We start from the raw sequence: 26,200 nt of genomic DNA on the forward strand, positions 1-26,200 counted from the left end.
TACAGATCCTGACAATTTGGGGTGGGCGTGGTGGAGCAGGTCTTCAGTCCCAGCACTCCAGCCACGGAGCAGGCGATCTCTGCGAGTTCTGAGGTCAGCTTGGTCTACAAAGTGGTTCCAGGCCAGCCAGGTCTTCAAAATGAGACTCTCTCAAAACAATAAACCACAAACAAAAACGAAGATCCTTAGCTGTCTTTTTTTTTTTTTTCTTTCACACACAGCACAAACTTGCACAATGCCGCAGGGTCCAATGTCCAATCCGGGGACTGAAACCAACGAATAAACATCTGCGGATAAGAGGGGTGGGAACGCCAGAAGCACACTAACCCAGCAGGCGTCCGCCAGCCCAGCGCGGGTGGCAGCCCCTCTCTCTTCCCCCCCGCCCCCGCACCCTGCAGCTTCTGGCCCCGCCCCTCCCGAGGCCCCGCCCCGATGCCGACGTCAGTTGTTATGTCTTGACTAGGGCCGGGGCTGCAGCGGGTCCAGTGCTCCGGGGGCGGCGGCTGCGGCCTGTGGAGGCGGCCGGACGGCGGCCGCGGTTGGCGCGGCACATCCGCACGGGGCTGGGCGCCGCGCAGCGACGCAGCTGACACAGGAAGCCGCCCGGGAGAGCCGCGTCCGGGCCTAGCGTTATTTGCTTTTTTTTTTTCTCCCTTCACGACAGTCGCCTCGCGCTCTAGATCGTCCTCTGCAGGAGCCGCCGCGACGCCCCCTCGCGGGCCGCGGCCTCAGAGGCGCCGCCTGGGAACCTGGAGCCCCTGCCGGGCCTGGGCGGCCGCCGGGCCCTGAAGCCTGGGCGCTCGGCGCGGCACTGCGGCGGCCGCTCCTCCCCGCTCAGGGCGCGCCGGGCCCGGGCCTGGCCCAGCGGAGCGCCGGGCCTTCCCGACCGCGACCACGCAGCCCGGCCTCAACCGCTCTGCGCCCGCCCGCAGTCTGTCGGAGCCGCCGCGGGCTCGGGCCCCGCCGCCGCCGTCACCCCCGGTTGGCCCCTGTCCGCTCCCAGCCGTCCGCTGCTCGATGGGTGGGGTGCTTTTGAGCGTCCCCCCTTCTCCCTTTCTCTGCTGTTGACCGCAGGGACAGCGCCCGTGCCCTGCCGGTCCCCCTCCGCCGCACGCACGCCGCGATCCACCTGCCTCCCCGCGGGGATGGCCCGCCGGTGACCGCCACCTCCGCGCGCCCGAGCTGCCCTCGTCCAGGCTGCGCTGCGTCGTCCTGCACTCGTCCCCCTCCCCAGTCCACGGCGTCCCGGCTCCCGGCGACGCCAAGAGGGCGAAGATGTGGCTGAAGCTGTTTTTCTTGCTCCTCTATTTCCTGGTCCTGTTCGTCCTGGCCAGGTTTTTCGAGGCCATTGTGTGGTATGAGACTGGCATCTTTGCTACCCAGCTGGTGGATCCCGTGGCATTGAGCTTCAAGAAGCTGAAGACCATTCTGGAGTGTCGAGGGTTGGGCTACTCCGGATTGCCCGAGAAGAAAGATGTTCGAGAGCTGGTGGAGAAGTCAGGCAAGTGCCGGGATCCCCGGGGTCGCCCTCGCTGACCTGGCTCTTTCTACTGAAATGAGGCGGTCCCCGGAATGGTCAAGCAGACTGCTCCGGAGAGCTGCCCAGGTCTTCTTTGACCACGTTTCTACGAATCTGTAAATCCGGGTTTTGTAAAGGGGGCTGTTAGGTGTATTGGTGTGTTTCTAAGGTTCTTTGGAAATGACAGTTTGAAAATGTAGCTTTAAAAAAAATTGTTAAATTGAATGATTTATCTCAGAATTCAGGAACGTCTGTTGAAATTGAGTAAAATGTAGGGAAAGGAAAAACTTCAAAATGTAGCTGTAAATAGCAGCATCTGTCTCCATAGTAAAAACAAGCTACCGGGAGGGTAAAGCATCATTAAAATAATAACAAAGAGGCACGTGGATCTAAGATTTACATGTAAATTATGTGTTTGGGTATGGTGTACAAGGTGCAGATTTTCTCCTTTTACTTTAAATGCAGTGAACATTTTTTGTGACTGTCGGCCTTACTTGGAGTTCATATTTTCTTGCAGGATTACAATTTTTATTTTTGAATTTTGAATGTATACCTTTCTGGTCATGTGTCACAGGCATCTCTGCGTCACTTAATGGGTTGAGGAAGACAATTAAAATAGGGCTGAAAGAATATTTAAAGCCTTAAATAATATATTGCTGAAAGAATATTTAATGCCTTAAATAATATATTTCCAGTAGGCGTTAATTTGGGGTTTAGGATTGGGTAGGGAAATACAGTTAATTTGTTTCACTGCTGTACAAAGAAAAATGTCTCCTGACAGAGAATGTAAGTTGAAAAAAGGCATTCTGAATTGCTGTAGGAAGCATTTAAAACTGCTGATTGTCTTTTTGTTATTTCAAGTACATCTGTCAGTTGGGCCTTTTACAACATAATTTTTTTCCATATGTAGTACTATCTAGACACTGTAGTGTGATAGGCAAGAATACAAGCTATAGCAGTTCAACACTTGTGGATTGATAGCATAAGAGTTATAGAACTCATCTCACCAATGGGGTAGAGGGCAGGAATCCTTTGCATAAGGACTACCTTTTTCAACTTGTGTATTATTATTGCCCTTGTTTGCTGCCTGGTTTATGGTGCTATTGGTTGTTGAGGGAGGGAAGTGGGTTGGTGAAAGTAAAAGTTACTATCTCATACAGTTATTTGACCACACTCCCCCCACCCACTTTGAGCTTTATGTTAGGCATTTTGCTGCCTTTTGAGCCTGTAATTGTTCTTTTTGTTTGTTTGTTTTTTGTTTTTTTTTTCCGAGACAGGGTTTCTCTGTGGCTTTGGAGGCTATCCTGGAACTAGCTCTTGTAGACCAGGCTGGTCTCGAACTCACAGAGATCCGCCTGCCTCTGCCTCCCGAGTGCTGGGATTAAAGGTGTTCACCACTGCCCGGCTGAGCCAGTAATTGTTATTATATGGAATGTACAAGGAATCAACATATAGCCTAAAGGATATACAATCCAAGTAGGATTCATCAGATCACACATTTTATAGCATAACAACAACAAAAAACCAGTCTTGATGTGGCAATTTAACTATAAAACCTGAATGTTTGTTGTGGATGGTTTTGCTATTTGGAGTGGAACAGTATTATTGACTCACTATGCAATTTTTTTTAAGGCAAGAGTTAAATAATGTGACATGAATGGTTTGGTTTTTACATTTTATGATACAAGATCCAAACTCACATTGTAAACTTGTGTTTGAATGTGAGGTTTATTCTGATAGATAAACATTTTATTTCCCACTCATAAAAACCTTGTTGCTATTTTAAGCAGACTGATGGCAAGTTCCGTGAACCCACTTGTAAATCTCTTCAGTCAGAATACTGTTGAAAAATGTGAAACCTGCACAAGTTTTATGTAAAATTAAATGATTACTAGTTTGATTTTTTTTTGACTGGTGTAATTTGGTAATTTACTAACAAGCTATATAGTGACCCTATTAGAATATAAGCTGTATTGTTAGAGATGGCTTTTTGTCTCTTCATTTTTTGTGAATCTTGTATTCAGGTGTTTTCTTTTTCCCATAGAATGAACATATAATAGTGTGATTATTTGTGATATAAAATGGAATTAGTCATTGAAGTTGGGAACATGGGATTTTTGATTATGAACTTAGCCTTCTCTCCAGCCAGGAACATGGGATTTTTGAAATCTAACAAAGTTTTTTGTTTCCTTCAGGTGACTTGATGGAGGGTGAACTCTATTCTGCTCTCAAGGAAGAAGAGGCTTCTGAGTCTGTTTCTAGTACCAATTTCAGTGGTGAAATGCACTTCTATGAGCTTGTTGAAGACACAAAAGATGGCATCTGGCTTGTTCAGGTAGAAAGAGCGATAATACTTGAGAACAGTATTTATACCAAAGTAGTATTTACCATCGAGTAACCCTTCTGTTGTGCCATGCTTCTTAGGCAGAACTCAGCGATTCTCATGGGTTTTTTAAACCAATAATAATGAAAATTAGGGCAGAAGATGAAGCTCAGTTGGTAGCATACTACTATGCATGATGCTCTTGCCTTCATTCCCTAGCACTACTTAAACCAGGCATGGTGGTACACATCTGAAACCCCAGCACTCAGGAGGTAGAAGCAGGAGCCTCAGAAGTTCAAGGTCTTCCTCAGTTGCTTAGTGAGTTCAGAGCCAGCCTAGGATACATTAGACCCTGTCTTTGAAGAAAAGTGAAAATTCTAGAGTGGAATAGGAAAGCCTGGAAAAAGGAAGTTGTTTTGAGAATCAGCAACAAGAAATGTATAGAAACAGACATGCGTTCCTTCTGTTTAGCAGTGTGCACTATTTTTATGTTTTTTTTAAACTCTAGTTTTGAATTCATTAGTGTCTAAGGGAAGAACACTGAAGTAAGAGTAAAGAAATCTTTGCCTTAGCGAAGTAGCCCACCTTGAATGGCAGCTCTGCTAACCAGCACAGAATAAACAACTCAGCTAAGCAGACAACTTAGCTGTACTGGGGAGCTGAGGAGCATGCATTATTTTGTTTATGGTGATGAGATAGTTTTTTATGATACCAAAGCTGTGAGATTTAATTAGTATATTAGAAATTTCAAGCTGTAAAGGGCCTTAAAAATTATCCTTTATGCTTTTCATAGCATGGCTTAGAATAAGTGGATGCACATTAACATTAATGTAACCATGTAAATTAGAATAATTATGTGATATTGAGCATGTAATGTCATCCTAAATATTGCTTAGGAGAAAGCTCAGTTTAATTTTTAAAATCACTTACAGTAACACAACAAGTAAACTAGAAGCCTGAATGTAGCCAAAATTAAGACTGTAGTGTGAATGGCTAAACTTAGAGTCCCGTCAGAGTAACCCTTTCTGAAGCACTAAGATGTGAAGTGGTTTGTCCCAGGGGACTTGAACTAGGATAAGATTTCAGATCCTCTGAGTTTTGTCTTTTACAGACTATATTTTATTTAACTGTTGACAGTTCATACAGATATCATTCCATTTCCTCAGTGCTTTTGACCTTTCACTTTGCTGCTGACAAATTTTGATTTAGGGTATAAAAATTAAAATAGCTTCTTCACATTACTTTCTGAGAACAAAGACTGTAAGAGTTGGTTTTAAAGTAAGTTATGAATTCAGAAACCTTAATTGGAGGCTCAGTGTCATCACTGGCTTTCAATATGATTTGAAATAGGTAGGTTTTCTCTGTGTCTGGCCTCAAGTACAAATGCATTTAAAGAGGATGGAATGATGCTGCCATCCACTGTGCTGAAAGGATGAGCTTTGACAATTGGTGTGGAGATCTCCTTGGATACCCCTGGGTTCATTCCTACTGCACTGACTTTTTACCTTGTCATAATCAACAAAGGTAGAACCTAAGAGGGTCTGAGTTTAGCTGTACACTGTCCAGTCAATTCTAGTTTATTTCTGTCTTCATTGGTTTAAGAAATACCCTTCATGAAAGGGTTGAGAATATAGCTCAGTGATAGAATATTTGCTTAGCATGCATGAAGCCCTGAATGTGATATCCACTATTGAAAGGGAAAAACAAAAACAAATCGTCATCTCTTTAAAGCCTTAAGAAATTGTTATTCTGTTTCTTTCCCCCAGTACTTATTTCTAATAGTCTGGACAAAGGAAGATTTATTGTTTTTGATAATTTTGGATCTATTAACAAGATAGAATTGCCAGGCGTTGGTGGCGCACACCTTTAATCCCAGCACTTGGGAGGGAGAGGCAGGATCTCTGTGAGTTCAAGGCCAGCCTGGTCTACAGAGTGAGTTCCAGGACAGGCTCCAAAACAATACAGAGAAACCCTGTCTCAAAAAACCAACAACAACAACAACAACAAGATAGAATTGAATAGCCAATCCCATCACTGTGTATTCATGGCCTAAATGCTATCGCTCACATGAATCAATTCTCTGCAAATGAGTGGTGAAGAAGGCATTACACATCCACCTCTGAAACTCAGAACCATGACAAAGATCGTTAGTAACTGACCCATCTTTCCAGCCCCAGTTAATCTATTTTTGTTGTCTTATTCAGGATATGTATGGATTAAATCCCTGAATATATGACAAAATTAGCCCATTTATTCAGTATAAGTGGCTGTGCCAGGCCCCGGAGATGTAGTAGGAAGATACCAAAGGCTATGTTTAGATAGCTCACATGCCAGCTATGAGCATCAGACACCAAATAAATTAATATTTAATACAATACCAATAAATTGAAAGTTACAAGAAGAAAAAGAAGCAGACTAAAGAGATAGGGTAATGAGGAATTCTTTTTTACAAGGTGGCCTTTGAACAAAGTGAGTAATAAGTGATGGTGTAAATAAATGTAACATTATAGCCATTATAGTTTCTAGTCTCTACATTACCTTCTCCCAAAGTATTTTAAAGGCGTGTATTCACAGTTGAAAAGTACCTCCTAAGAAAAATGGATGTGTTTCTATGGGTTTCTTCATAAGGAAACAGTGCAATAGGACACACTTTATTTTTCCAGTAATGCTCAGTTTGCACTGATTTCCAGTGTCTGGTTTGTGTTCTTTGTGAACAGTGACTGACATCTGTCAAATGGCTGGTCTGGTCTGTTAAGACAGCTGAGAAAAGTAAGCCTGAGACCCTGCCCTTGGCACTGTGAGCTGACCCACTAAACTTATTGGCTGGGCACCTCCTTTAAGCTCCAGAGTTATTTTTGGCTTTTGATTTGTTTAGTTAATGTTTTAAGCTTTACTTAAAATTAAAAAATATGTGCTAGAAACAAAAGGGAAGTGTTCCCTCAGTTGGTTGTCATTCTTCTGCCAGATCATATTAATCCAACCTTTTGTGAGGGATAACTTTCCAGAATACATTGTCTACAGTTTGAATTATAGTTCTTTTCTACTTCTGTTTTTGTTTTCTCTTGTTGTTGTTGTCTATTTTGAGGCAGGTTCTCACTTGGTAGTCCAGGCATTAGCAGTCTTGCTGCCTCATCTTTCTGGACTGTAGGTGTCAGCCATCATGTTAGTCATCTATTTTATGTATTTTGAAAGAAGCTGACTAGTTGGTTTGCTCTTTTACATTTTTTCTGAGGAATATTTTCATAGACCTCACTGTTGATTCTGGCCACTTCTGTCTTCAGCTTGTAGAGCTTGATTCCATGTATATGTTTCCTGTATATGTGAGCATGTGTGGTGAATAGAACTGTGTTACTTTTCCTGTTATGACAGAATACCTGATGATTGAAGTTTAAGAAGGAAGGGTTTAGCTGGGCAGTGGTGGTACACGCCTTTGGTCCCAGCACTTGGGAGGGAGAGACAGAAGGATCTCTGTGAGTTCAAGGCCATCCTGGTCTACAGAGAGAGTTCCAAGACAGCCAAGGCTACTTAAAGAAACCCTGTCTTGAAAAACAAAAAACAAACCGAAAAAGGTCTAAAAAAAAAAAAAAAAAAGAGGAGGAAGAAGAGTTTATTCTGGTTCCCGGTGTGAGAACAGAGTCCTTCATGGAGGGCAAAGCATAGTGGCAGCAGTGTGAGTGGCTAGTTACGTCTCATCCACAGTCAGGAAGCAGAGAGAGATGAATGCTGGCGCTCCACTCATCTTCTCCTTTTAAAATATACAGTTATCATCATCATTGTATGTATGCATATATGATGTGTGTGGGAAGAGTTGCCCACTGTGGTACATGTGTGACCACCAAACTCTGGAGTTTGCTCTCTCCTTCTACCTTCCTTCATGTGGAGTCTGGGAATCAAACTAAGGTCAGCAGGCTTGTAAGACAAATGCTTTTGTCTATTAAGCCATCTCATTTCCTGCCTTCCCCACTTTTTAAAATTACATCTATCTTTTGTAGTGAGATCAGAGGACAACTTGTAGGAGTTGGTTCTCTTCCTTCCATCAACCATCACAAGAACTAATTTTCATTTTTAAAGATAGCAAAATCCACATGACATCTTTACCAATAATATGCACTATGTAATGAACACAGAACCAAGTCCTTTCTTTGTGGCAGAATTGTTACACAAATTTACAATTTCCTGCTTTGTCCCTAACCTAAGCGCCTGTCTCTCATTAGCCATTTATTTTCCAGTTTTATGGATTCTTTGATTCTGCCACTGCCCAGTCTCCTTGGCACCAAAAATAGAAAGATGATTATTTTGTTTCAAAATATTGCTGGTCAGAGAGAGAAATGGCAAAGTGGAAAGGCTTTTGAAATGGAAAAGTTGCATAGTCAATGGCTTTTATGGATTTGTCCTCTAATATTTTTATTTCTTTGTTTTGGCTTTTGTCTTGATTTAAAAGGGATATAGCTGTTTGTTTCCTACTGAATGTCCCACTTAATGAGTTTAAAGTCACTGGAGTTACACAGCAGTAAAAGAATACTTTGTGACTTAAAGTGCTGGAAGTATTATGTTAGTGCATTTCCTGTTTGGCTGGAAGCATTAACAGCTGATTTTAAACTTGTTTATCTTCGCTCTTAGATAAGAGTTTTGTTTAGGACCATTCTAGTTTTTTATCCCTTTAATAGGCTACTACAGAGCAAAATATAAGCATAACACAGGCAAACTACTTACATTTTCTGATGGTAAAAAGGTTTTGGGTTTACCCATAAAGTAAGCCGGTGAGAATAGTATTCTTTATTTTAGCTAGAAGTTAGAGAAATGATAACAGGGTGAATACTTAAAATTAGTTACTTAAAATACTATTCAGTTTCAGCTTTTGTCTGTCACTGACCCTTATATTTGATTTTATACAGGTGACATACATATATTTTACAATTTTGAAACTAGACCCCTGCTAAAATACTGAGAAATATAGAAAATGTCAACACACCACTCTCATTCCAAGGAATTGTTATTTTTTAATTATGACTGTTTGTGGGGATTAACTAGGATGTACCAAATGTTCTGATGAGAAATAAACCTCTTTTCTTAAAAAAATAGCCAAAAGTATATTTGTAAATACACTGAATTAGGCAAGTTTATATCTAAGTGATTGAGAGGATTGGTGTGCAGTTACATAGCAAGACGCTGTTTATATTGTTTGTTCAGAAAACATTCAGGATGACAGGTTGCTGGGGAAGGAACTTTTGGTGATAAAATAAATTCCTTTAGAGACTTTATAATAAGAAGTAGAACAATCTGCAGAAAACTGAAATAGTTTAGTTCAGCTCAGATGTTTAATTAATAGCATCTAGATCATCTTGGTACTACAAAGAATGGAAAGATTGCCTCACATTTAGCCTGGGATGCCAGGTCTCTTTCAGGCTTGGGATTTAAGCTGTACTTTGGTCCAGATTTTTTCTTGTATCTAGAAATATTCTCCATAGAGAATGCAGTCTCTTTCTTGAATTTCTGAGAACTTTCTTCACCATGTAATGAGACCAGCAGTATGGATGCCACTCCAGATCCTGCAATTTGTAGGACACAAGCTGTAAGTCAAAGAGGTGCCTACTGATGTGACACATAGTAACAGGCTCAGAAGATTTTGGTTTTGCCATTAACTGAGCCAGATGAGTTATTTTGTGAAAACAGTACCATTTTTATAGTGCTTATTTAATTCAACCTTCTTCACAGTTAATTATGCAAAACTTTCAGTTGACCAACATACAGGATTTTAACAAAGTAATTTTTAATTGTGTAGCTATAGTGACAGAATCATATAAAATGATTTCATGAAAAGCTTAGATGACTTCACATTTTTGTTCAGCTCTCTCAGTCGGGGATCCTTAAACTCTTCCAGAGCAGATGCTAGAACAGATTGCTGAGTAAATAAGGCCCCAGGGTTGAACACTGTCATGTAGGTAGTCAACTGTGTTCCCAGCTCTCCTCACTCACCACTTCTTTCCCTGCCAGAACCTGGATGTACCTGGGAACAGTCCTTTCTCATTCGTAACACAGGAATGCTTGTCATGAGTCTGCAAGATACTTCCACAGTGAACAATTAGGTCTTCACTCAAAGATGCCCTGAGACTCAAAACTGTGTGTACGTTGACAGAGGCAACCTCTTAGCTCCTTGAAATGTTATTGCCAACACAGGCTTAAAGTGCCTGGGTTATTTTATAGCTGTAGTCAAGAAATGGAAAAATGTTGGGAAAGAGAGTTATTTTAAAAGAGAGAAAGGAGAAACAGAGGAAAAGGAAAGTGCAAAGAACAGAGAGTAAGAGAGCACACAAAGAACATGAGAGTATACTATATATTTACACAGAGACTTACCTTCTGAGAAGTCTGAAAATTGCATTTAGATTCCTTGGCTCCATGATAAAAAGAACTACTATTGACTCTTAAGAAGTAACAGGAAAGAAAATAACGCTTGCTTTGTGGCTGGGTATGTAACTGAGTGGTGGAACATTTGCCTAGTATGACTTTAGTGTCCTATGTTCCTGAACCACCACCACAAAAAAGGGGGGATCATGAAGCGTGCCCATATTCTCCAAGTAAACCTTTGCAGTATACTTTCAGATCAAGAAAAGGGTGAATAGCATCTTGGATAATGTGATTAACGTGAATCTCCTTAAAACGGCCATGTCCTCAGTTATCTGAGAATGTGTGAACTCATGACTCCCTCAGCAAGACCATGTATTTTCATTAAAATCATGTATTGAGCATGTATTCATATCAAGTGTATGTTACAGTGTTACATATACAAGTGTATTAACATAAGTTTTACAACAGCAGTATCGGTAACATTGTAGGAGTTACTGGGGTGATCTTGTAGCACAAAAAGGAAGCTTCATTTTCAGTTCCGTGTGCTCCCAGACCCTGATGCCCCTGACATTTGTTAGACTTCCCAGGGGAAAGGTCATAGGTGCGGTAGCTGTACCACCCCTTGCCTCTCCCAGGGAATTGACTGCTGGTACTCAGTTCATACATATCCCTGGAGTTCACTTCCTGGAGGATTTTTTGAATATGAAAATGGTTCTTCCAGCTAGAAAGATGAGAGACCCCTGAGTATTGTGCTGTAGTTTTAAATTGAATAGTGTTGGTAAAGATGACATTTATGGAAAAGCTTAGGCCTGTGTAAGCAGAGGCAGAGCTTTTCTTTTGTTCCGGCAACCTGATCCCCAAAGAATCACACAAAAGCTTATATTAATTACAAAATGTTTGCCCTATAGTTTATTTACTAGCTCTTACAATTTAAATTAACCCATTTCTGTTAATCTACATTTTGCCATGGGCTTTACCTGTTCTCTAGCATGTCTTGTTCCTCTGGTGACTGGCTTGCATCTCTCCAGATTCCACCCTTCTTTCTCCCCGTATCTCTGCTGGACTATCCCACCAAGCCTTATTCTGCCTGGCTGTAGGCAATTCAGCTTTATTATTAGCCAATGAGAGAAATACATATTCACAGTGTGCAGAAGGATTATCCAACAACAGTCCTATATATGCTAGACTTAAATTTAGTTGGTTTCATGAAAACTTTAGACATTTTTTGGCTTTCTAATGAATTATATTTTATTACTTTCATAGTTTAAAATTTTTTGGCTGGTATCGTCAGTGAAACTCTGCCTCCATTAAGTACTATAGCACTCATGCACATATACACTTAATAATTATAAATTAAAATTTAAAAAGAATTGCAGTAGTAATGAGATGATTTGTTAAACCAGAATTAGAAAGAAAAAGTCTTTATTAAAAGATTATTTATGCTATAGATATGAATAGTTGGGTTTAGCTAATTGAAGTTTCCCCCTTTCTCTCTCTTTTGGGAATTAGGTCATAGCAAATGACAGAAGTCCTTTGGTGGGTAAAATCCACTGGGAGAAAATGGTAAAAAAGGTGTCAAGATTTGGAATACGGACAGGCACTTTCAACTGTTCCAGTGATCCCAGGTAAGTGGACTAGGAAATTTGGAGTTTGAACCCTGACTAGAATCTTTCTTGCTTAATAAAGACAATAATATCAGAAATCTGCCTGAACTGAAAACTAGTCATATGTTTGGTGTACTGCTAGTTACCAAGATGTTTATAGTTTTGCATAAACTAGTGTTTGTTGACTTTCTGAGAGATCCCTTGAAATTGTCTGTAGTCCTTCTGTTTCAGTATTCTCTTCCAGATGGCTGTGGGTGACATCACTGTTCTCATCTATAGCTCAGCCTGGCTTTGAGCTCATTATAGTTGTCCCTCAGTCAAGGGCTAGGATGACAGGCATACACCACCACTCTCTTAATTCTGACTTTCAGTTTACATGCCCTTAGTCACTTTCCATCTACTCTACAACTATCCCTAGCCATGCCCTTCTCGTTACTGTCAAAGTCAGATTTACCATTTCATTTAGTCAAACGTGTCCTTTCTAACTTTTCTACTCTTTACTATTTTATTTTTCTTCACATTTTCTTAGATGAGGTAGTTTGGTTTGTCATCGTAGTCAGTGTTCAGTCTATTACATTAATTTTTGTCGACATTCCGTCTTTTAATTTAAAGAATTTAGATGATGTTTATATGTGTGTAGAGGAGTATATATGCATATATGAGTGCAGGTGCTATTGGAGTACAGAGATCGTTTAGGAGCTGGGGTCATAGGCAGCTGTGAGCCACCCAGTATGGGCGATGGTTAAAAAGAAAAATCAACATTTTTGTTATATATAGGCAAAAGAATTGACTAATAATAAGCTGGGCAAAGTGGTATGTGCCTGTATTCCCAATAGGAGGTAGAAACAGGAGGATCTCAAGTTCTAAGCCACCCTATGTAGTGAAATACTGTTGGAAAACAAAAACCTGAAGATTGTTTCTTGATGGTATCATTGAATTTGTTCTGACCTTTTAAACGTTCTTTTTGAATTGGATGTAAAAGATTTTATGCTGAGACATGGTAATATAAAATTCTTAAAAGCAATATATGCATATAGTCTGTTCTTCATTTGGATACCTTTAGAATTAGTATTTAGTGAATTATATATTAGTAACTTAGTGTTTGTAAGTGTTAGAGATTATTATCCAAACTTGGAAAGCATGATTTAATTTGAAAGTTATAACATAGGGAATTTTCTTTTGTGTGGATAGTCTTAAGTTCTCTTTAGAATTACAAAACTTAAAACTATCAGTTCTGAACTGAAAAGAAAACATAAAAGGAACAATGAACACACTACAGCCTTTTTTAAAGAAAGATTTTCTGCCATAAAGATTGTCATTTGATTTATGACACAAATCAGAAACAAATGTTATAAGAGAGAGAATAAAAACAATGACAGAGTAGAGCTGTGGGGTTGGAGGTGGGGGTTCAGCAATTAAGAACATTTTTCTGCTCTTGCAGAGGATGTGGGTTCTGCTCCCAGCACCTAGATGGCTTACAACTGTCTATCTTTAGCACCAGGGGAGCTGATACATTCTGCTCTGATAGCACCTGCACACATGGGATGCACATCAACTCACACAAGCATACACACTTACACACAAAAATAAATACAAATTGTAATGAGTAGAAACGTGTCATCACACATCTCTTGCAATTAAGCCATTAAAGTGCCTTAGATAAGATCTGAAGGAGGCTGTCATCTACATTCATTTTACCTACTGTGTTTTTGGCAAGGGTATAAACAGGATTCTTTTGAATTATTTTACTTTGGATAAATATATTGTTAAGGGGTAGAAATACTTAATTTTTTAAGGCATGCCCTTTTTCAGACCATTTCATGTTAGTGGAATCTGCATTGTTAAAGGAGTGAATCAAGGCAGTAAGATTCTGAGAGTCAAGATGTATGATTCAGAGTTACTGAGATAGCTTCCTGGAGTCCTGACCAACCTGGTCTTTGAAAGACAGCATACCATCATCTTTTATCTTAAATTAGACCACAGTGTTTGAATGTGTAACATATTCATTTAACCCTAATAAAATAGGAATGTGTGCTTAGGAAATAAAATGTGACATCTGTGACTTATTAGTATTCTGAGTAGCAGCATAAGAGACCAAGTGGAACCTATTTTCAAATCTGTAACAAAGCATGGCCACATGATAGTTTTTTTTAACCCTTTATCAAGATAAATTTTGTGTATCATAAAATTCCACATGGCAGGTTTGGGGCAAAGAGTTATTTAAAAAAAAAAAAAAAAGAGGAAAAATGTCTCTGGTTATCATCTTTCCATAGTAATGCACCAGCTATTTTCCTTTTCAGTATTTCTCATCTCCTAGTTTTTCAGAAGGGACAAATGTCATAACAAGAACTTGCTGGATACCAAATGGAATAGAGTCACCTACATCTTCAGAAAACTTAAACAAATGGCGATTGTAGTTATGCTCTTCTGCATTTCACTCCACTGTACATGAGGCTCATTCTTAGGCTAAATCTCATCTGTATACTTTCTGTCTTTGTTTCTTAAGTGTTGAACTTTTTTTTTCCACAGTCTTCATTAAAGAGAGAAGAAAGTAAACTATGGAACTTGGAGTAGACTCTTTTGGATTGGCTTATGTAAAGATCACTTTGTCATAGTTAGTGCCTGCTGGACTGTGGGCATCAGGCCTTGTGGTAGTCTTAGTTGAGAAATGGTAAGGTGGGGCTTCTTTCAAAGACTCTGCATCACCTCAGGCACTCAGCATGCCAGAGCATTCATCCTTCTCTGTCTCTACCTAATTTCTAACCATCTTTCAAGGCCTAGTTCATTTCCCATACCCTTCTTGAGATCTTCCCCTGTCCAAGCCCCTGGTGAGGTCCCCTTTCTTTGATCTTTCATATTGGTTTTGCATCCTTTACAGTATTTATTAATTCTATATGAACAGAAATTACTTCCTATTATCTTTGGTTCTTAGCATGTAATGCAGTGCCGCATAAGAGATGCTAAAATATTTGCTGATTCCTTGGCTCAGAAATGCTTTTAGTATCCCTTTTCTTTTCCTAGAAACAGAAATTCAGACTACAGTAAGCTTGCTTGTTATGGCACAGTTGCCAAGTATTGGCCTCTCTCTGGTTATTTGAAGGTTATCTGAGAAGAGAGTAAAAGGAGACCTTTCAGGCCTGAAAGAAAACTGTTAGGATGTAAGTTGTGCAGTAGCCTAGCTGTTGACTACAGTGTACTCTTTTACAGGTACTGCAGGAGAAGAGGCTGGGTACGTTCCACACTCATTATGTCTGTCCCACAAACAAGTACATCTAAAGGGAAAGTCATGCTTAAAGAGTATAGTGGACGCAAGATTGAAGTAGAACACATTTTTAAATGGATAACTGCCCATGCAGCTTCTCGGATCAAAACTATATATAATGTTGAGCATTTGAAAGAAGAGTGGAATAAAAGTGATCAGTACTGGGTAAAAATATACCTGTTTGCAAAGCTTGACCAGCCGCCAGCTTTCTTCTCTGCATTAAGCATAAAATTTACTGGAAGAGTTGAGTTTATTTTTGTTAATGTGGAAAATTGGGACAACAAGAGTTATATGACAGATATTGGTGTTTATAACATGCCATCATATATACTTAGAACTCCTGAAGGAATTTACAGATACGGAAACCACACAGGTGAATTTATATCCCTTCAGGCCATGGATTCATTTTTGCGCTCATTACAGCCTGAAGTAAATGATCTGTTTGTTTTGAGTTTGGTTCTAGTTAATCTTATGGCTTGGATGGACTTATTTATCACACAAGGAGCAACCATCAAGAGATTTGTGGTTCTCATAAGCACTTTAGGGACGTACAATTCCCTCTTAATTATTTCCTGGCTACCTGTGTTGGGCTTTCTACAGCTCCCTTACTTAGATAGCTTTTATGAATATAGCTTAAGATTGTTGCGCTACTCCAATACAACCACACTGGCTTCATGGGTCAGGGCAGACTGGATGTTTTACTCTTCACACCCAGCCCTGTTTCTCAGTACATACCTGGGACATGGCTTGCTAATTGATTACTTTGAGAAGAAGAGACGGCGCAGCAACAATGATGAAGTTAATGCGAATAATTTGGAATGGTTATCAAGTCTGTGGGACTGGTACACCAGCTACCTCTTCCACCCGATTGCTTCTCTTCAGAACTTCCCTGTAGAATCTGACTGGGACGAAGACCCTGACTTATTCTTGGAACGGTTAGCTTTCCCTGACCTTTGGCTTCACCCTCTGATACCAACTGATTATATTAAAAACTTACCAATGTGGCGGTTTAAATGTCTTGGGGTGCAGTCTGAAGAAGAAATGTCAGAGAGTTCTCAAGACACTGAAAATGACTCAGATAGTGACAACATGGACACTTTTAGTAGTAAGGATGTATTTGAAGATAAACAAAGCATAGTTCACAGTTCTCTAGGAAGAACAAGCCACTGCGATGCTGGGGCTTGTTCATGTGCCAATAAATATTGCCAGACCAGCCCCCGTGAAAGGAAGGGCAGGTCATATGGATCACATAACACTAATGAAGATATGGAGCCGGACTGGTTAACTTGGCCTGCTGGTACACTGCACTGTACTGAATGTGTTGTTTGCCTCGAGAATTTTGAAAATGGATGTTTGCTAATGGGGCTACCTTGTGGTCATGTGTTTCACCAGAATTGCATTGTTATGTGGTTGGCTGGAGGCCGACACTGTTGCCCTGTTTGCCGTTGGCCTTCATATAAGAAAAAGCAGCCATTTGCACAACAACAGCTATTGTCAAATGATGTCCCATCTTAACCATGAGCAATTTGTCCTTAATAAGCTTTGAGTATCTTACAGCTTGCCTTTCTAATGTTAGTCACAATGTTTTTGTGGTTTGAAGTTTAGTTTAATGTTAGTGCAGTGACAGGAAATACACATTATGCTGATGTTGATGACAATTTATTTGGTTGCCTTGTATGTCAATTGAATGCATACTAAACTGTAAAAAAAAATTATTTACTGCATTGGAAATTCAGAAGTTAATGTTTTTTGTAAGCACAAAAGAAGAATAGTAGAAATTTATCCTAGTAAGACTTTACAAGGCAGGGTCAAATCTAGTGGGACTGAACTGGTTTCTTATCCTAAATGTTTTCTCCCTTTTTACAATTTCTGTCCAGCACCTCTTGGTTAAATAATGTATGCTCTGAGACATGAAATTAAAACAGATCTATGAAATAAATTATTTTAAAACCAGAAGGTTATAGGTTTTCCAATGTTAAGCAGTGATAAGGCGATTTTTGTCGGTGTTTTGCTGGTTTGTTAATTTTTCGGGTAATTGCAACGATTTTGAGAGAGAAGGATAGGAACCCTGTCGTTGACACTGGCCATGAGTTATGGAAGTCCACCTCACAGCTTGATAGCTTCGATAGGAAAGAATTTCATTGGGGGGTTTTTAAAATAAGTGTTACAGTTTATTATTTAGCACATTCATCTAAATAATATGAGGATTAGTCCTACAAGGATTACCTTGTATGTTTAACTGGCTTTTTACTTTGAAATTTTTCTGTGCTAGAAAAAAGCTGAGAATATAGATTAGAATAAATATCCACTTCTCTTTGATGCACCATACTTGTATTTTATTACATCGACTTTATCACCTTTTATTTCAATTTTAATATTTTTTTCTTTTTTCCCCTGTTGATAATAAACCTGAATCATCAGGATGCTTCAGCCCCAAGATGTTCCCATATGTTTCCTGTGGATAAGGGCTGTCTCTTACACAGCCACCACATCATTAGCATAGCCTTGAAATGTAGTTTGATTCAGTAGTAGCTAATACATAATTCTCGTTCCCTGTGCATCCTTATATCTTTAGGTTTCTTTTTTATTGTGACTATAGAGAAGACTCATCCATTGGGTTTAAGCCTCCTTCCTTTCATCCTGTCCAATAGAGAAATTGCTGTTCTTTTTTTGTGTGTGTGTGGTGCTAAGGCTTGAACTCTGAGCTACACCTCAGCCCTCTATTTTTTAATTTTGAGATAAGGTCTCACTAAGTTGCCTGGCCTAGCCTTGAGCTCAATCTTCCTGCCCCAGCCTCTGTAGTAACTAAGATTACAGGCCTGTTCCATAGGCCTGGTGCCCTTTCTGATACTAATATTTTGTAACAGTACAAATGAATGGGCTTGTACAGTGTTCCTCATTCTCTTTCATGATTAGATTTGAGTGTTGCCCATTTACACACATTATCAGGGTGCATATGGTGTGGTTTTATTGTTGGTGATGTTAAATTTGTTTAAAGTGGTATCTGTCAAGTCTTTCCTTTATGGGATACTTTTTCACTTTATAATTTTAGAAACAGTCAGTGAGTCTATATGATCCTTTTCCTCATGTCAGTTGCTTAGAGAGCCAGTGATGATTCTTTGAATCAGTTACCAAACAGTTGCAATGTGGAAATTTTCTAATTTCAGCTTAATAATACATTTATTAGCTAGATTCTCTCTCTCCCCCCCCCTCTCTCTCTCTCTCTCTCTCTCTCTGTGTGTGTGTGTGTGTGTGTGTGTGTGTGTTCAGGGGAGTGGAGTGGAAGAGAGAAAGTAAGACTTCCCATTTTTCTTCCGTGTTTTGAATATCACTGAACTCAGCTTTTTGTTTTTGTTTTTGTTTTTATTTTTAATGTATTAAAATCTCAGGTACTAGAAAGAATACTCAGTGGTTAAGAGCACTGGCTGCTCTTACAAGGGACCTGGGATGTTCAATTCCCAACATCCATGTTGCAGCTAACCATCATCTATCTGTAACTACAGTTTCAGGGGATCCAATGCCTTCTTGCCTCTGCAGGCATTGAATGTACATGGTACACAAGCAAAACACCCACACACATAGAATAAAAATTATTAAATCTTTTAAAAAACATTTTTGGTGCTCAATGCCATATTTGGCTAGTAGAAACCTCTCTACACTAGCTTTTATGTCTTAATAATGATGTCGCTTAACATGGAATCACTTCATTGCTTTCTGACTCAGCCTTTTTGTTATCCATTTCTTATTACCTAAGTTTTATGATGGGCACCTGTAGCAAGCTTTCTTGTCGGACTACCTTTGGACCACCGGCCCACAAATAATGACCTGGAGACTTAAATATCAGTTATGAAAGCTTGGCCTTACCTTAGGCTTTTTTTCCAACTAGCTCTTATAACTTAAATTAACCTGTCTCTTGTTAATCTACATTCTGCCATGTGGCTTGGTTACTTCTGTTCTGTACTGTATGTCTGACTTCTTCAGAGTTTCACGGGCATCACCATAGGTCTAGATTCCTCCTCCTAGTTTCGCCTATACCTCCTGCCTAGCTATTGGTCATTCAGCTTTTCATTATACCAATCACAGTAATAACATCTTCACACTTTACAAATACCCCACAACAGGCACCTTTAAAATCCACAGTTTAACTGTACTCCAAATGGTAAGGAAAAAACAAAAAACAACAACAACAAAAAAACCCTCATTCTAAATTGCTTCTAGAGTACTAACTTTTTTTTCATGAAAAATGGTGATTACTTTCAAACACTACTAGGAAATATATGCCTTCCCACTTTTAGTGGGATTATGTCACGATAAAGCCATCATAAATTGAAAATATTGCAAGTAAATATTTCATGTACAAGTCTAAACTACCACCATACTACACTGTAGAAGAATGTCAGTTTCTCCCTCAAGATCCTGTGGCTGGCAGTTCCGGCCCTATGCCCCTATCTAGAATACTTTCTAGGCTAGGAAGTGCTGAAAATCTCAACCAGTGTCCTCCAGAGAAATAGACTTCTTTTTCCTCATCATTAAAATTGAGAAATCATCAAACATCACAAGTAGGGATCTGGGGGCATAGCTCAGTCAGGAGAATGCTTGCCTAGATAGAATTCATGAAGCCCTGAGTTGATCCCCAGCATCATATTAGTTGGGCCTATAATCTCAGCACTCAGAGGTGGAGTCAGGAGTCTAGTGGCGTACTCAGCTACATAGCAAGTTCAAGGCTAGCTTGAGCAACATGAGATCTTGTCTTAAAAAAAAAAAAAAAAAGAGTAGGCAACTACCAGTAGTAAGGCCTAGTAGCTATGCAATTTGTGATTCATAAATTTGAGAACTTAGAATAGTAGCAGCCAGTGCCGCCTATGCTTCTGAAACTTGTAGATGGGTTACACCATTGCTCAACTCTCTGCTCATGCTTTCAGCAGATGGCTCCCAATCTACTGTTCTTCAGAGGCCCTTACTATACATCGCCACTTTAATATACAGCTGTCTGCTAGACAGCTCCTCCTGCGTGGTGTTTACTCAGCCCAGGGCCTGAGCATGCCAGGCAAGCACTCTACCATTGAACTCCATCCCCAGTCCTTGAGATTTTTGGGGGGATGGGGGGTGGGGGGCAGGGTTTCAATAGAGCTCTGGTTGGCCTTGAATTCATAATCATCCCGTTGTGTTCAACTCTGCCACGCCCTGACTCTGGATTCTTTTTATTAACTAGGGTGTTCTGTTGGTTCTCTTCATCCACAGTCATCTTCTTTTTTTTTTTTTCAGATTTTTTTATTTGAATTTGAAACAAGATTGTTTTTTACATGTCAATCACAGTTCCCTCTCCCTCCCCTCCTCTACTACCATCCCCCCTCTGCAGTCATCTTCTTAAAGCCCCAGATGGAAGAAGAGAGAAAGAGAGAGAGACCAGTTACAAAATGTATGTGAAAGTGTAGAAATGTTTAGACAAAATTGGCCCGGATTTCCAGAGCACACCTTATGTTGGATACCATGGGCCTAGAGCAGGCCTTTTAAATCTTTTCCATTCATGATACCTTTCATCCAAGAAAATGATCTTGGACATATAGGTATATAAAATAGCTATACAAATCAGACCTTTACTGACAATAAAATCATAAACTTATTTAAAAACCTCTATCATTCATGCAGTTTTACTGTTCACTAAAGAGGAAGGCACTAGTGAGATAGGTGTGCTTATTTTTACATAAAGAATCAAATCTTGGCTGAATGTTTTATGTTGATATAGCTTATCACATCTTCATTATTTAGAACTGATCAACATTTTTATTTTATGATTGTCACTACAGATTGCATAAGTATATAAAATGAAAAGAGCAGAAATATGTTTAAAGCCATTTCAGAATTATTGGAAATTCTGTCTAATCCCATGTCAAAATTCATTCAACAAATTTTAATGAAACTGAGTCAGCAACTAGCAGTTCTTAAAATCAAACAATCTTACCCAATTTAATCCTAAGCTACTTGCTAATTTCATTCGAATACTGATAAAGGTGGTTGCATGCTGAGAAATGACAATAAGGAAAATACTTAGTCTTTGTTTTCTATTGTTAAACCATTATGTTTCTCTAAGAGTAGAAAAACTATATATATACTAGAAACACTGCAGTCCATCACGTATGACCTTGAGTCTGAGCCAAGATGCTTCAGGCAGTATGTGTAGGCACTGAATAGTATCACTGAACATACAGTGCAGCATGTGCATTGTATGTTCAGAAATAAGGCTGCAGTGAAACCACACTGTTCAGCACACATGAATGTCAGAAACACCTTAGATTCATCCTTTGTCTCATTTTGTATTACCCTCTGATCTTTTGCAAATTCAGGAACCTTTTACTGTTAGCAAATTTACCCAGACCCCTAAATTGATTTACTGGACCCCATATGGGGTAACAACCCACAGTTTAAGAAGTTGAGGCCTAGACAAAAAGACATCTTAGCATTGGCCACCCGAGCCCCTTGTCATACTTTCCTGGTTCGCTTTCATTAGCATTCCACATTCTTACCACCCATGCTATAATTTTTCTCCAGTGGGTGTTTTGCTATCATCCCCTCTACCTGGTGAGACGGTTCCTTTCACTATTCTTTGGCTGGCTTGACTACATTTTCTCCCTAAATTCTGCACCTTCCCATCTTCTGCTTCCTCACAAGACTTAAAAAGGGCAAAGATACCGACAACCAGGTGAAGGGTACCTTACTTGAGTGATCCAACATAGTGTCATCAACAGCTGAGCAGACAGATCTGTGCAGCCCTATGTCCTGGGTACCTTGGACATTGAACTAAATCTGCATGTGTCTTTTTAGGAGTGCTTTTATGGGAGGGCTTGCGGGTTACTCATCTGACTACCCACAGTGCATGGCACAAAATGGACAAAATGCTTTTTCCACTGTTATGCATGCAATCAAAAATACCACAATGGAAAACAAACAAAGCAGCAATACTACAATGAGGTTAGGAGGTCTTGCCAGGGTAAGCTTGACTCATCCCTCAGTGGTTAAGCAGGGTAACACTTCACTTAGTAGATTTTCCCTGAGGTAGGGAACTGAAGGAAATATTGACAGTTGATAGACTTCATTTCAACTTGTTAAAAGCAAGTTCTGTTTCTTCTATCAGTTTCTCATATTTAAGGAATTCCAAGCATGTGGTCTTCGCAGTCACAGGATTCCCTGGCTGATGGTAGCAGTAAGACATACAATTTGTTCTGCTTAGGAGACTTTTTAAATCCAAATTATCTTGTATGTAAATCTTTTCATTATGTAAACTTGATAAGGTCTCCAAGGGATGGAATAATGTTATGACCTACTCGTCTCCTGAAGATGTAAGATCCAAATATAAATACTCAGTAAATAATTGCTGGCTTGAATTTTAAGAATGTATTTTAATTTTATGTATTACCCATCTAGTGTAGGTAGGAAAGGCAAAAGATTCTGTTTACTTTTAGTTCACTTGCTTGCCCATGTATTTCAATTTTCTTATTCCTTAAAACTCTGTCAAAGTAGGAGACTGGAGAGATGGCTCACTACCTGTTCTTACAGAGGACCTGGGTCCAGTTCCTGGCACCACATGGTGGCTCGCACACATCCATAATTCAGTTTCAGGGGGATGTAATTCTGGTTTCTGGCCTCCTTGGGGACCAGGAATGCACGTGGTACCTAGACATACATGCAGGCAAAACAGTGCACATTCAAAACAAAACCAGAAAAGCAACTCCACCAAAAGGACATAAAAGCGGGTAAATTGCTGGACCTTGTTTGCTATTGGGTTAGAGGCAGGTTCACCAAAGGAAGATGGTGTGTTTTCTCTCCTTAGACGAATAAGAGGAGAGGGGAGTTGGAGCTGGTGCTGTATTCAAAACCCAATACGAATGTTGAGAAGATGTCACTAATCCTGACAAAAGGAAATGTTTCTATTTTCTGGAAAAGTTATTTTTGGGGAAGATGATGCTGTGAGAAGACAGAGTTCTTGTCCCTGGAGCCCTTTATAAGATGCTAATGTGGGCTGGAGAGGTGACCCAGAGGTAAAGAGTACTCACTGCTCCTCAGAGGACCTGACTTTGAGTCCCAATACACATCCATGTCTGGTGGCTCCACAGTCCCCTATAATTCCAGTTCCAGAGGATCTGATTCCTCTGGCCTCTTCAGGCACCTGCATACAGGTGGCATTCTCTCTCTCTCTCTCTCTCTCTCTCTCTCTCTCTCTCTCTCTCTCTCTCTCTCTCTCACACACACACACACACACACACACACACACACACATGCACACAAACACACTTGAAGGGTAATTCATGACTTAGCTCAGTCAGTAAAGTGTGTGCTTTGCAAGCACAAGTACCTTCGTTTTTTATCCAGAACCCATGTAAAACATGCTGGGTGAGGAATTTTGCACTTGTTATTCCAGAGACAGACACAGAAGTGGATCCCTGGAAGTCAAGACAGAGAAGTGGATCCCTGGAACTGACAGGCCAACCAGTCTAGCCTTCTTGTGGAGTTCCAAGCCAGTGAGGGACCCTGGCTCAGAAGAAAAAAACTAAAGAAGTGGATGTACCTGAGGAACTACACCCAAGTTTGTCCAGTGACCTCTGTATCACACACACACACCACTAATGCCCTGCACTCACCAGTTTTGCTATAAGCCAGATGACATAAAATTCATAAATTTCATAGACAGTGTTTGTGGAGTATCTGCATCCTTGCTATTGCAAGCTCTCTCATTTGGGGACGTATTTTTCAGAATTTTTTTCTTTGTTGACAAATCCGGACTGGTGACATTTCTACAGGGTAGCTTACTTGAGTTTTTTTTGGCTTTTTTTTTTTTTTTTTTTTTTTTTTTTTTAGACAGACCAACTGGTAGGGTGTTCCACACAAAGCCATCAGAACACTGGTATTTTCAGGAGACTCACATTTGTCTTTCACATGCCCTGGTTTGTTTTCTCTTGATTCCTGAGCCAAGTGGCCAAACAGTAGGTTTTTGAAACAAAATCCAGCAAGCTGATTCCTGCCTTTGTTGCCAGATACTTGCGTAGGAGGAACCTCTCAAATGCCAAACAGCAATATCCTGGGCTTTTTTAAACTGTTGTTCAAATTGTTTCTTAGTGCTGAATATGGTACACTGTGACCCATCTCAATGGATATTGCTTTATTTTGAATCTGCCTTGTATTGTTTGATGAGGGGTGGAAAAAAAAGGATGTGTTGCTGTTTGCTGATTTAACACCATAGAGCCTGAATATCATGATCATGTGTGACAGTCACTCAGCCCAATCTTCTGCCTTGATTTACAGTACTGATGGCCTTGTTATACCTGGCACACATGTCATCTAGCAAGACACCATACTGTACAAAGTCTGTAAACATTCCATCTGCCAGGACTCCTGGAGAAGCATGGAGTTAGCTGACAGCCCTGCAGCCTCTGGTGCTGAAAGTGAACACCTCACTGGATACTTCCCTACACCGCTGTTTTGGGGAAGAAAGATGAGTCAGAGTTTGTCTTTTGAAAAGTCCAGTCCTGATATAATCTACTCTCTTGGAAATGAGTCTCTGTCACTTATCAAAACAGCACCTATTTCACCAGAATCTCTATTTCAAGAGAGCCCAGGAGCATCCCTGTGCTTTCAGCATCAAACTCATCCCTCAACCTGAACATCTCCAAAAGGGTCAGAGCCACAGGATTGGCATCTCACTTCAGGTAAGCAGCCTCCTGCTGTTAATTGCTTGAGAGCAGGTTTAGAGTCTCTGCTGTGTTTTCATGGCTGTGCAAAGGACTGAGGGTAATATGCCAAAACAAAAGGCAATTCGTAGCACACTATGCGCCCGATATAGTTGCACAGAAATTAGAGAAAGGACACTGTGGTTTCTAAGGACTAGAAAAGCCCACAGGAACCCACCGACTTGCATTCCTTTCATAAGTGGAGTTGGAGCACATCAACACATTCAGGCTCTTAGTGTCTGTTCAAACAGCTTGTAGTTTTTTTTAGTAGAGGAGGTCATATTAAGTATAAATTACATTGTTTATCTAAGAATGATTCCACAATCTGAGTGCAACACTAGTGTTTTCTGAAATAATATTCCTAAAGGAAGAACTACAAGTGGGAATGGTTTCTGATGCTTTGTACTATATATTCATCAGCTAACAAAAGGGATTGGACAAGGAAAGGATGGAACAGATACACAACATTCTCCCCATCTTTTTATTTAACCACCTCCAGATATCAAAGGGAAATACAGGGCCAGGGGAAGGAGTTGGTGGGTAAAAGCAGGGTAAGCAAGACAACCTGGGTTTGGATTCAGAGAACCCACATAGAAGCCAGCTGCAGTGGCACACATCTGAGACCACAACATACAGAAGCTCATGGGCCAGCAGACTAGATACACTGTCCAGCAGCAAAACAAGAGACCTGCCTCAAATAAGGCTGAGAGTGAAAACTGACTTCTGACTATGTCCTGGTCCCCAGCATACACTATGGTGTGTCTTAGTTATTGCTCCATTGCTGTAAAGACACACCATGGCCAAGGTAACATATAAATGAAAACGTTTAATTGAGGGCTTGCTTGCAGTGTTAGCCAGTTAGTGCAGAGAGCTTGGCAGCAGGCAGACAGGCATGGCACTGGGACAGTACATGAGAACTTACATCTAACCCACAAGCAGCAGGCAGAAAGATAGCAAGACTGGGCCTGGTGTCGGCTTCTGAAACCTCAAAGCCCACCCCCAGTGACAAACCTCCTCCAAGAAGGCCACACCTCCTAATCCTAAACAGTCTACCAACTAGGAAGCAAACATAAAAACTTATGGGTCTATGGGGATCATTCTCACTCCAACCATCACAGTATGTTTGCCTGTATAGACACATGCACACACCAGAACCAAAACCCACACCGCTACCACTCCAAAAAATGAAGGAAAATACATTCATTTTCTCTCTTTGGTCATTCCTTTGGAAGATGGCGTGCTTCCATAGAAATGGAGAAATAGGGAGCTGGAGAGATGGCAACAGCTCAGCTGTGCACATAATACTGCTCTTTCAGAAGAACCCAGTTCCATTCCCTGCACTCAAGTCAGATGGCTCACCAGGGCCTGTAACTTCAGCTCCAGGAGATCCAACACCCTCTGCTGGCTTCTGTGCACTCACTTGTA

The 26,200-nt window shown here is 40.3% G+C and overlaps 1 protein-coding gene across 2 annotated transcripts; it reads left to right on the top strand.

Moving 5' to 3' along the window:
• Window positions 1-477: 477 nt before the first annotated feature.
• Rnf103 (ring finger protein 103) lies at window positions 478-23,741 on the top strand. Of its 2 annotated transcripts, none has more exons than XM_035448788.1 (4): window positions 478-1,501; window positions 3,715-3,854; window positions 11,697-11,812; window positions 23,470-23,741. In XM_035448788.1, exons 1-4 carry the CDS (start codon window positions 1,276-1,278, stop codon window positions 23,600-23,602), a joined length of 615 nt encoding a protein of 204 aa, XP_035304679.1. In that variant the 5' UTR covers window positions 478-1,275; the 3' UTR covers window positions 23,603-23,741. The 2 variants fall into 2 exon arrangements, with proteins under 2 accessions (XP_035304679.1, XP_027285330.1); XM_027429529.2 differs by lacking the exon at window positions 23,470-23,741 and adding an exon at window positions 14,999-17,028 and having other exon boundaries at window positions 481-1,501.
• The last annotated feature ends 2,459 nt before the right edge of the window (window positions 23,742-26,200 follow it).

Source organism: Cricetulus griseus, chromosome 8 (assembly GCF_003668045.3).
Source record: "Cricetulus griseus strain 17A/GY chromosome 8, alternate assembly CriGri-PICRH-1.0, whole genome shotgun sequence".
NCBI lineage: Eukaryota > Metazoa > Chordata > Mammalia > Rodentia > Cricetidae > Cricetulus > Cricetulus griseus.

What these genes read in the sequence shown, in the direction of transcription:
- Rnf103 (XM_027429529.2), top strand. Translation starts at nt 1,276, where the DNA reads ATGTGGCTGAAGCTGTTTTTCTTGCTCCTCTATTTCCTGGTCCTGTTC. An exon ending in AGAGCTGGTGGAGAAGTCAG is followed by an intron (nt 1,502 to 3,714) that starts GCAAGTGCCGGG and finishes TGTTTCCTTCAG; the next exon opens with GTGACTTGATGGAGGGTGAA. An exon ending in ATGGCATCTGGCTTGTTCAG is followed by an intron (nt 3,855 to 11,696) that starts GTAGAAAGAGCG and finishes TTTGGGAATTAG; the next exon opens with GTCATAGCAAATGACAGAAG.